The following is a 12,136-nucleotide window of genomic DNA, read 5'->3' as shown; positions in this document are numbered from 1 at the left end:
AACAAAATCACAACATGTCCTTCTTGACTATGTTCAGCTGCTCATTAAGTAGAAACAGAAATTTAGCTTTCAGATCGCTTTTGCATCTGTCGCATATTTTCCTGAAATTGGAGGGCATAGACTGATGACTCCCAGAGTCTTTTCATTTCAGTAAGTTTTCATTTCCAGCTCTAACTTGTATTGGCAGCATACAAAAAAGAGGAACACGAGGCAGCTCAACACTGCACATGGCAGACCGTAGCAAGTGACAGGGTCCTCGCGTTTGGCTGTGTATAGCTGCCATACTCATTGAGGACAACATGCAGCATATCTCATGTATTTTTGCAGAATGGAAAGAGGTGTGGCTCTCCTTCCAGATTAAAAACAATTTTCATATATTAGCTACGCAGCAGTGTATGACCTAAAATGTTCCAAATATAAACCAAATGCACACCGACCAGTGACTACATTCTTCAATGCAAACTTTTCAAAATATGTCTGATAGTTTATTTATTTGTAAAGTAACACAGTAACTGTGGTCAATAGTGAAAAGAAAACCAGTTCATTATCAAGCTTTGATGTGGAACTATAGGATTTTATGAAATCTTTTTTTCACGGAATAGTTTCCTTAAAACTGAATGAGAAAGACAGCGTACCAGAGAACACATGCAAATCTAAAAACAGGGGTTTTCATTTTTTACGCAAAAAGTGAAAGCTTTACTGAGAAACTAAGTAGAGAGGTGATTGTAGTTTTGCTTCATTTATGTGAAACAATTTTTTTCAAGGGGTATCTGATGACTCAAAATTTGTGTCATACGACAAAGTTGTATGGAATGACCAGCATTCCCTATTGCGCTGGGCAGTACGATAAAGATACGTGTCAGTATTGTTTTATTGTTATCTTGGTGTGAAACAGTTAAGTCACTTCAACTACTTTTCTGTGCACCCCACCAATGTGAGTTGAGTTGCTTCCGTGTCATATCGCGAGTCGCATCGCATACCGTATCGCTTCAATGAGAACCACGCCTTAAGATGCAAAGGAACAGAAATGGAGATGTTAAAATAACCAGTTTGCTTTTGTGTTTGTTGACCAGTTATTGGGAAGTTGTAATGGAAGAGATGCAGATAATCATGCAACAGGGCATTTTGTCATGATTTAGTGAGGTAAAGCTACTGTAACATATTGCAAAAAAATTTTATGAAGAAGACCAGTGAATTTTTTGCTGTGTCGTGATTCATTTTTTGCTGTATATGAAGATATGATAAATATGAAAAGTGATCTGTGTTGTGTGCATCTACAAGAGTTGCTGAGCGGCTGTCCCGTGTCCTGTGTTCAGGATTAGTCAAGCACAAGTTAGGGAGGTATGAATGGAGTTCAAGTGCTGAGCCAACCATCCTTATTTAAATTTTCTCTAATTTTAGCAAATACTTTAAAATTGCTACCAAGATTATTCCCTCAGAGCACCCAAGGCTGATCTACTCTCCGAGCCTAGCCCAAATGCAAGTGCGTCTAATGAGTAATGGAATTAGTGTTGACAGTATATTAAACTCTAATCTTTCTGCCTTTCTAGATCATTACCTGATCATTGATGGGATATTAAACTCTAACTTTTCTCCTTTTTATGTTACTTGAAATAAATGAAAGAGCTGTCATGATTCCTTTGCATGAGACTAATTTTTATTGTAGCTGTTATGGTGTCTCATATTTAATGTTTTTGTCTACAAGATTGGTGATCATTTTCAAAAGGTAGCCCACTCTGAAAGTCTAAATTTCAATTATTGTTATTGCTGTGATCTAAAAATCATGACGTACATTAAATTTTTTTGTTGATTTCATCTTTTGCTACATCCAGTAATCTAGTTTGCTCTGCAGAACTTACTAACATCAAAACACTCTCAGACTTCAAATCTCAACCATTGAAGAAAATTAACACAGCCTTATGTTGAGATTCAAAGGGCAGTGGCTGCACAGCGCCCTGAAGTTCATCAGCTTTGGATTTTTGGCCATTGTGGCAAATCAAATAGTGGCCAGTTAACAACCCATACTGGCGAACGCTGTTTGGCCACAGCACTTGCTTCCTGCACATGGAAATTAAAAATCAATGTAGTAAAATTAATTCTTATTAAGATACAGCTTACAAAATATTTTTTATAAAATTCCAAAACAGAATAGAAAAATGGAAAGTCCTGGATGGACAAGAGCAACAACAACATGGGAAGGATAGATTGCTACTCACCATATTAGAGGAGGTATTGAGTCGCAGACAGGCACGTCAGAAAGAACGATAGAAATATTCAGCTTTCAGACAAAGTTATTCATCAGAAATAAAGAACTCACACCCATTTACACATTCAGAACATAATAAAATTTGACATTACCTGTGATTACATAAGCACTGTAGTCCAATGATGGCGATTTGCACAGGTCAAGGCGTGGCCGGGGAATGCAGTGTTGTCAGTGCCAAGTGACAGTTGCAGTAAGGGCATAGAGAGACTTTGTGATTGGAGAAAGTGTATATTGTGCAAATTATATGTCTTGCATGCTTTCGTAGATTTGTCGCCTACCACCATCATTAGCCATGACAGCTCACAACAAATGGAATCAAAATTCACTAAATAACTCGCTATGATCACATTTACGCTCACAGTGGCAGCTACAACATTCACAGGGGAGCACTCGGTACACTGCTGAACATTCATTGGCTGTTGGATAATGGCTGACATGAAGTGCATTTAATGAACCTAAACTCGACCGCCAAGTGCATTTAATGAGCCTAAACTCAACTGCCGTCATTGTTGACTCCAACTGTAGGAATATGAGTGCCCCAGTGTCAACAATTTTGTGACTGTGCACTGTGCAAAAGTGAATGCCAAACTTTCATACTTCTGTGATAAATTCCTTTTGTGACAACATTATGTGTTTGGGGAACTATCTGAACAGAGTAAATTATATTTCAAAATGAATATTGGTTACCTTTTTGGAACCATTGGTTATAGAAAAAATACTTTAGAAAAACTTATTTTCAATAGACTTGGGGCCCGTACACAGGCAGATAATCCTGCCAGCAGATAATTCTGTAACCATAGTCAGTAAGACCTGTCTGTTGATAAAACTGATGAATTGTTATTATTGCAATATCTTTAAAGCATATTTCTCTCATTAAGGTCTCCAACTATAATTATCACTTGACAGACCAGACATTATACTCTAACTGATCCTCTTTATAGTTAAAAGTTTTGACAGAATTTTTTGTCAGTCCATTTAAACAGTGGTGTGACTTTATTTGCATATTAAAGTTTATGTACTTCGGTTGTTATGTGTACTATGTCGTCTGTCTAAAACAAAGACTGTATGAACAGCAGACCTTGTGACAATATATTCAAATAATGTACAGCAGTTTTCACTAATTTCGAAACACATCCATGCTTCATTCATCTTTAGTAATATTTTGTTCTGTTGCACTAAATACAGTGAAAAGAAAAGTATACTATTACTACAAAACATGCAAATGGTATTGTAATTTTCTGTCATTACTGTGATAAAATATTGGAATACATAAAAGTCTATTTAACTTTTTGATGAACTTTCAAAGAATGCGTTTTATTTTCATGTTCTTGAAGCTTAAGAAAGATCTCTGATGCCACGTATAACCAAATTTCCTACAATAGAAGCTAGTTATTGTAAAGCATTTCTATTGACAAAATTATGGAATGAAACAAAGTATTGTGTGTTTTTAATATAATACTTTTCATTACTCTTCAACTGTTTTGTTCATATGTTTGTTATTAGTGAAATTAGTTGTCATCGTAATCATGTGAATCTGTTATATTGTGGTATTGTAACAGACTGTTCAGAGTATGGCAACAGAACCAAATCATTTGTTGATGTGGCAACTGAAACTTGTAACGGCACAAGGAATCAGTCGTGCAAGTTGGCGCCAGGGGCAGTCTGTGCTGCCACTAGTTTCATCGGACATGGCCTTGTCTGTAATTCAGAGAGTTTTACAGATACTGGATTCGTGGGAAACAGGTAAGCAGCACAGTGAATCTGGTTATAATTTCATATATTAATATTCTGTAAACCTATTATAAGGTTAAAGAAACATTTTTCCAAATACAGTAAGGGCAAAATTTTATTTTATTCTATGTTATCTTGCAAATTTGATTTCTGTGTCTTGGTTCTGATTTGTTACTGTATGAGGTGTGATTGGAAAGTTTTAAAGATGGGCTTCTAATTGTACAGTGGTGGTACTTACATGCTACTGTGATGCATCTCCTTCAAAATAGTCCCTTTCTGACTGAACACACTGACTCCAACAGTGTTTCCACTTTTGGAAACATTCCTGGAAATTTTTTTCCTGATGTGTGTTAAGGACACTCCCTGTATTTGCCTGGATGTCTTCAATCGAGTCAAATCGCTTCCCTTTCAGTGAAAATTTCAGTTTAGGAAACAGATAGAAGTCTGCAGGGGCCAAATCAGGGGAATATAGTGCTTCAGGAAGCACATGAATTTTGAATTTGGTCAAAAATTCAATGATGGAGAAGGCACATGAGCTGGAGCATTGTCATGGTGTAGCTCCCAACTCCTGTCAGCGCACCTTTTCATGCAAACACTCAAGGACACATTTGTAGTACTCCTGGTTAATTGTCTGTCCTCCAGAGGTAAATTCATTATGCATAATTACCCGGTAGAATCGAAAAAAATCACCAACATTGTCTTCACCTTCGACCGACCTTACTGTGCTTTCTTCGGTTGTGGTGAACCTGGAGTCTTCCACTGCAAAGACTGCACTTTGGTTTCAGGATCATATCCATATACCCACGGTTTGTCACCTGTAATTACCATATTTAACACATCTGGGTCATTTTTAGTCCAATTAACCTGTTCTTGGCACACTTCAAGCCGGTTTTGTCTTTGTTCACTTGACAACACTTTTGGAATGAATTTTGCGGACTTTCAGCACATATTCCAATCTTCAGCAACTTAAATTAAGTTCATCAGCCAATTCCCTAATTGTAAGTCTATGATAAGAGTGCACTAAGTCGCGAACTTTCACACCATTTTCATTTGTTTTTGAGGTGGAAGGATGGCCCGGACCGTGGTTCATCTTCAAATCATTTGCAGCCATTTTTAAACCTGTTGAACCAGACAGAAACGTTTTACTGGCTCATACAATTATCTCCAATGCTGTTTTTAATTGTTCATAAGTCTGAGAAGCTGATTTCCTGGTTTTAAAACAAAATTTAAGACAAATTTGTTGCTCTGTTTTTACGTCCAATTTCACGCAGACAGAATCCGGCAACAAGCCCTAACAGACCTGCACTCAACTAGCTGCCACAATGAACTGAATAAGGGAAATGCAGTTTCCTGTCAGAGGGCATTGAAGAACAAAACAATGACTTACTCCCCACTCTCCGAGTACCTGCCCACCAAACCAGTAAGCAGTAGCGGATCCATTCTTAAAACTTTCCAATCACACCTCGTATGTATTAATGTGCTCAATATTAACATTTTGTAGTTAAGTAAGTGTAGAACTGAAATCGTATCCATAAAATATAAGTAACTGTGTTGTTGTCTTAGATCTAAAGACTGGTTTAATGGAAATATCCTCACTAACATGTCCTGCGCAAATTTTCCATCTCTGTGTAGCTACGGCAACTTACATCCCTTGAGCTGGCTTACTGTAGTCGCCCTCTTTAATTTCTACCTCCTACACTCCAACAATTGCCAAACTGACTATTCCTTGATTCCTCAGGATGTGTCCTATTAACTGCCTCCTCGTTTTTCAGATTATGCATACATTTCTTCTCACTCCAGTTTGATTTAGCACCTGTTCATTAGTAGTCCAATTTACCCACTAAATCTTCAGCATTTTTCCTTAGCAACCCGTTTCAAAAGCTTATTTTGTTGTCTTGTCTGTATTGGTTAGTGTCAAATGCTTCACTCCATATAGAAAAGACTTCTTCACCAATAATTTTTTATATTACATGTGAATGAGTTTCTCTTTGTCAGAAATTGTACAATGGAAAGTCCAGCATGGAATAACAACAATGTTATGAAAAGGTTAGATTGCTACTCACGTTATAGACGAGATGTTGGGTCACAGAGAGACACAAACAACTCGTGTGTGTTAGTTGTGTTTGTGTGAGTGTGAGTGTGTGTGTGTGTGTGTGTGTGTGTCTATTGTTGACAAAGGCCGAAGGCTTTAAGTGTGAAAATCTTTTTGTTGTGCCTATCTGCGACTCAGCATCTCCACTAAGTAGTGACTGGCAACTTCCCTTCTCATAATATTGTTACATTCCATCCTAAATTTTCCATTGTTTGACAACAAAAAGAGTGTTAGACATTTAAGCTTTTGGCCAAAATGCCTTCTTACCATGACAGAAGACAAACACACACATTCACACAAACATAACTCACACACGCAACCACTGTCTCTGGCTGCTGAAGCCGGAGTGCATACAGCAACTGTGACTGGAGCAACAATGTGGTGTAGGAGGTGGGGTTAAGCAGGAGGCCAGAGGCCTAGTACGGGGAGGGCAAAGGATAACAGGGTAGAGGTGGAGGAAGGTGTGGTGCTGCTTGTGGGATGTACAGGAACATGGTGGGGACAGAGTAGGGCTGCTGGGTGCAGTCAGGAGGCTTAGGAGGGAGGGGAAGGGCAGCGGAAAAGGAGAGAAGTAAAGAAAATGGAGTAATGGAGTGGGAGTGGAAAGGGGATAGGTTTGCGGGGGACAGGGACTAGTGAAAGTTGAGGTCAAGGGGGGTTTACGCAATCAAATGTAGGATGTATTTCAGGGAGTGTTTCTACCTACGCAGTTCAGAAAATCTGAAGTTGAAGTTGGTAGGCGGAATCCAGATGGCACAGGCTGTGAAGCAGTCATTGAAGTGGAGAATGTTGTGGTGGGCAGCATATTGAACAACTGGGTGGTCCAGTTGTCTCTTGGCTACAGTTTGTTAGTGGCTTTTCATGTGGGCAGACTATACTTTCAGCCTGGTTCATAGATAAAAAACTTGTTTTCACATGTACTCCTGCCTTTGATGGGATAGGAGATGTGTGTGACTGGACAGGAGCAGGTGGTGGTGGGAGGACATACAGGACAGGTCTTGCATCTAGGCCTGTTGCAGAGATGTAGGCCATCAGGCAAGAGGTTAAGAGCCGGAGTGGAATAAGTAGGACAAGGATATGGCGTGGGTTCAGTGGACAGCAGAATACCACTGTGCAAGGCTGAGAACGATAGTGGGTAGGATATTCGTGTCAGACCATGGAAAGAAGTAGGTAAAACTTTGCCAGAGAATGTGATTCAGTTACTCCAGCCCTGGGTGGTATCTAGTGACAAGGGGAGTGCTCCTTCGTGGACAGACAGTGTATGTGGAAGGTTTTAGATGACTGGAGAGACAAGACACAAGAGGTCTGTTTCTTTACAAGGTTGTTAGGGTAATTTCTGCCTGTGAAGGCATCACTGCGTATATTTGGAGAGGGACTGCTCGTCGCTACAGGTATGGCGACCATGGGTGGCTAGACTGTATGGAAAGGACTTCTTGGTATGGAATGGGTGCCAACTGTCAAAGTGGAAGTATTGCTGATGGTTGGTGGGTTTGATATAGACAGAGGCACTGATGTGGCCTTGAGGTGGAGATCAACATTGAGGATGGTGGCTTGTAGGGTTGAGGAAGACCAAGTGAATGAATGGATGCGAAGGTGTGGAGGTTCTGGAAGACTGTGGATAGGGTGCCCTTCCTTGTTCCAAATCATGAAGTAGTTGATATTTAATCTGAACTAGGTAAAGGGTTTGGGTAAAGGAACAGGAACTGTGGAGAAAAGGTAGAAGAAATGGTTGTGTCTTTTGTATAGGAGGATAGGTTGCAGATAATAGGCTGAAGTTAATGATGCACAAAAGCAGAGATTCTTTCAGTGAGGGCACAGAACCGGCTACAACGAGGTGTCCTGAGTGGTTGGGTTTATGGACTTAAGAAAGCAGGGAGAACGTAGGAATGCGGGAAGTGGTACGGGTGAGGAGAGAGAGAGAGACTCAGGGAAGAAGTTCTGACATGGGCCTAAGGATTTGAGGAGGGTCTAGAGATTCCGTTGGATTTCTGAAATTGGGTCAGTGTGGCAGGGTTTGTAGATGGGCAAATCTGACAGTTGGTGGAGTCCCTCGACCAGATAATCTCTCTAATTCAAAACTACAGTGTCTTTGTTGGCAGGTAGGATTGTGAGGTTGGCATCAGCTTTTAGGTGATGGATAGCTGTTCTTTCTGTGGCAGTTAGGTTGCCTAATGCTCCCTTTATAACTCTCAACAACCTTTGGTTCTTCCAAATTATCCAGGTCCCTTCTCCTTAATTTCATACCTTTCTGTAATTTCTTCAGTTTTAATATGCACTTTGTAAACAGTAAACTATGGTCAGAGTTCATGTCTGTTCTGTTAAACATGTTGCAGTTTAAAATCTAGTTTCCAAATCTCTTTCTTTCCATTATATAATCTATCTGAAACATTGCTATGTCTCCAGATCTCTTCCACATATACAGCCCCTTTGCATGCTTCGTAAACCAAGTGTTTTCAGTAATTAAATCGTGCCCTGTGCAGCACACTGGGGTCTGAAGCTTTGTGTTTCATTTCTTTTCTGAAGTCTGTGTTCTCCTCCTCCTCTTCCTTTCCATCTGTTACATAAAATCTCTCATGACAAATAACTTTTTGTCTTTTAAAGAACTGAATAATTTCTTTTTTTCACAGTACAATGTTTCAGTCTCTTCATCATCTGTGCTAGTAGGTATACTCAGAGATATGAAGTAAACTTTTCTTTTTTTTTTTTTCTTTTTTTTAAAATGGGATACAATAGTTTGGTACTTATTTTCTGGTAGCAGATATCATGACGAATCCAATGATTTGTAACAGTAAGGTCTTTGAAGGTCAACGAAGGTCACAAAGGTGGCATGAAAGTCCATTTACAGGTGTTCAAGGTGATGACCATTGATATCAATGTAGTGCTGCAATCTTCTTATCATGGATTGAGTGGTATTCCGTATCACATTGCCACTTATCGAAGCACTTGCTCTGACAATTTTCTTTCGCATGTCTTTAGGTGCAGCTGGAACGTATTTATAAAAAATGTCTTTTACGAATCCCCACAAGAAAAAATCCAGAGGCATCAAGCTGGCAATTGAGCTGGCCAAGACGCATCTCCTCCGTGTCCAATGCAATGTTTTGGGAGTTGTCTCTGCAACTCACTTCTAGCCATCAGTGTAAAATGTGCAGGACACCCATTGTGTTGATACCACGTTCTGTTCCTTGTTACTAAAGGTATTTCTTCCTATAACAGACCTAATGTTTTGTGCAGGAATGTGGTATTCTTCCTACCATTAAGATTTCCTTCAATGAAACAGGGGCCTATAATTCTGTCCTAGAGAACCCCACACCATACATTCACCGACCACGGTTTTTGGTGTGCAACTTGCCGCTGCCAACATGGATTTTCAGTCACCCAGTAATGCATGTTATGCAAATTAACATTTCCATGGTTCGTGAATGTAGCCTCATCACTAAATAAACTCAAAATAATAAATGTGTCATCCCTCTGAGTCTGAAGTTGAGCCCATTGGCAGAATTCAATGCGATGCATACAATCCCTACCAGTTAATTCTTGGTGGAAACTGATATGGTAAGGATGATATTTATGGTGATGCAGAACAGAATTGTGAGAGCATTGTAACATTACATGAGTATGTCGTGTATAGTCGGATCTACTTTGCGTCACATGAGTTTAGGGGAGTCATATCAACTTCAGGTTTTTTTTATACATGTCATTCATTTCTAAATTTTATTGATTATTTACAGAGTAAAGAATTTAATTTTTACAACATTTAATAGATAATGAGTTTTAATGAGATAGATATAAATATGTTTTGACATAGCAAATCACCTTGTTGCATTATGCATGGGGGGGGAAAAAAAAACTTCCGTGTTGCTAGAGTGCACGATCAAGTACTTGTCAAGTGTGGATCTATTGTAACTTTCATGAATGGGCATAGAATTGTTAATTTACAACCCGCAGTTGATTTTAAAATTATTCTAGGGAACAACGACCCAACTTTGGTGCAAACAAATCGCGCGTGAATTCTCGAATATCGGCGCGGAGTTTAAGATACGCGGCTGGATATCGGGCATTATCATGACATGTATGATTCAGTAACATTAACCACAATTTACGGACTTTAGCTTGATCATAACTATCAAAGACTTATATGAGCGGCATAGTAATCATCTTGATGCGTAAAGCAAGCGAGAAGCGATTTACTGTCAGGATATGACAAATATTGTTCAAACAAATTTCGGGCTTGCAGCCGGTCATCGTTCAATACGATTGATTGAACGACGACTGGCTGCAAGCCCGAAATTTGTTTCAACAGTCAATTCGCCGGGAAAATTTTAAAATTCACATGACAAATATTAATCATTGCATAGTCAGTTTGTTGATATGATGCTTAGCAACTCATAAACGCACGGTGATAGAATTATTGAAACAATCTTTTAAGTATTAATGACCACTACACACACATCAGAAACTAATTACTCTAACTGTGTGTGACTTCTGCATTGGATGGGGTATTTTTTTTTTATTTTTTATTTCAGCTAATTTGTTTTAATAAACTTCTTTTGAGGTTGAGACTTCATCAATGGTGTCGCGCTCATTCAGTTTAGTAAAACGATAGATAGTACTAGTTATGCCACTATTTATAGTTTTAAAAGAAAGGAGAGCACATACCTGTTTTTCTTTTGAGAAATGTTCATACTTGAATCATCAGTCTTCTCAAACCAGAGGCACGAGTGATGCTCCCTCACAGCACTATGATATTGTGAACCACCATACACATGTGCCCCTTTTCACTACATTTCTGCATTGAAAATCCTGAGATATGAAGATTGCAGCACTGCACTGATACCAATGGTCATAACTTCGAACACCTTCTGTAAATGGATGTTCGTGCCAACTTTGTGACCTTCATTGACCTTCAAAGACCTTCCATATCAAACCCACAAACAAACAACAGTACCTTAACTTTGATAGCTGCCATCCTTTCCACATCAAACGCTCCCTTCCCTACAGCCTAGGTATTCGTGGCAAACATATCTGCTCCAGTGACGAATCCCTCAACAATTACACCAATAACCTGACCAGTGCTTTCCTCTCCCACAACTATCCTGCAGGCCTTGTCCACAAACAGATTTCCCGAGCAATACATTCCTCCCCGTCCAACAACAAAGTTCCTACCCCCAGACCACACAGAAGCATCCCCCTTGTCACCCAATATTATCCTGGCCTCGAATACATCAACAAATTACTCCGCCAGGGATATGACTTTCTCAAGTCAACCCCTGAAATGAGATCATCCCTTGACAAAATTCTCCCCACACCACCCAGAGTTGCCTTTCGTCGCCCCCCTAACCTCCGTAACATCCTTGTTAAACCCTACAATACTCCCAGACTACCTTCTCTACCCAGCAGTTCCTACCCCTGTAACCGACCCCGCTGCAAAACCTGCCCCATGCGTCCCCCCACAACCACCTACTCCAGCCCCGCTACTGGTAAAACATACACAATTCAAGGCAGGGCCACATGTGAAACTACACATGTCATTTATCAACTGACATGCCTGCACTGCACAGCCTTTTACATCGGCATGACAACTAAACTGGCTGAGCGCATGAACGGACACAGACGAACTGTCCGCCTAGGAGATGCTCAATACCCAGTAGCGGAGCATGCCCTCCAGCATAATTCTAGGGACCTAGGAACCTGCTACACCGTATATGCCATTTGGCTTCTCCCACCCAACACCAGTCCCTCTGAACTGCGGAGATGGGAACTTGCACTCCAACACATCCTTTCATCCCGCCATCCCCCTGGACTGAACCTACGTTAAACAACCTCACTCCCATTTACTCTTCAGTCTTCTCCTCTTTCCCTTTCCTCTTTAGCCATTCACGCATCTTTTCATCCTACATAGTTGTGTTTATCTTTATACTATATACCTCTTTACTTCTGTATGCATCCTCTTTGTTTTGAAGCTGGCACAGTACTTACAGTAGAATATCTTTGGCTTCCCTCTGACAACCATGCCTCCATCCTTGCTACCCTCCCTATTATCCTTTCCC

General features: G+C 40.0%; 1 protein-coding gene across 2 annotated transcripts in view; it reads left to right on the top strand.

Annotated features, from left to right (window-relative positions):
- Positions 1 to 12,136, top strand: part of LOC126201939 (anaphase-promoting complex subunit 1) — a 367,756-nt gene that overhangs the window by 332,734 nt on the left and 22,886 nt on the right. For both annotated transcript variants that reach the window (XM_049936824.1, XM_049936823.1), the window contains exon 32: positions 3,826 to 4,009. In XM_049936824.1, coding sequence (XP_049792781.1) covers positions 3,826 to 4,009 — 184 coding nt within the window. The remainder of the gene's footprint in view (positions 1 to 3,825; positions 4,010 to 12,136) is intronic.

The sequence above is a fragment of the Schistocerca nitens genome, chromosome 1 (assembly GCF_023898315.1).
Source record: "Schistocerca nitens isolate TAMUIC-IGC-003100 chromosome 1, iqSchNite1.1, whole genome shotgun sequence".
Taxonomy (NCBI): Eukaryota; Metazoa; Arthropoda; class Insecta; order Orthoptera; family Acrididae; genus Schistocerca; species Schistocerca nitens.
Note: the sequence above shows the minus strand (reverse complement) of the source record. Positions and strands in the feature narration are given on the sequence as shown.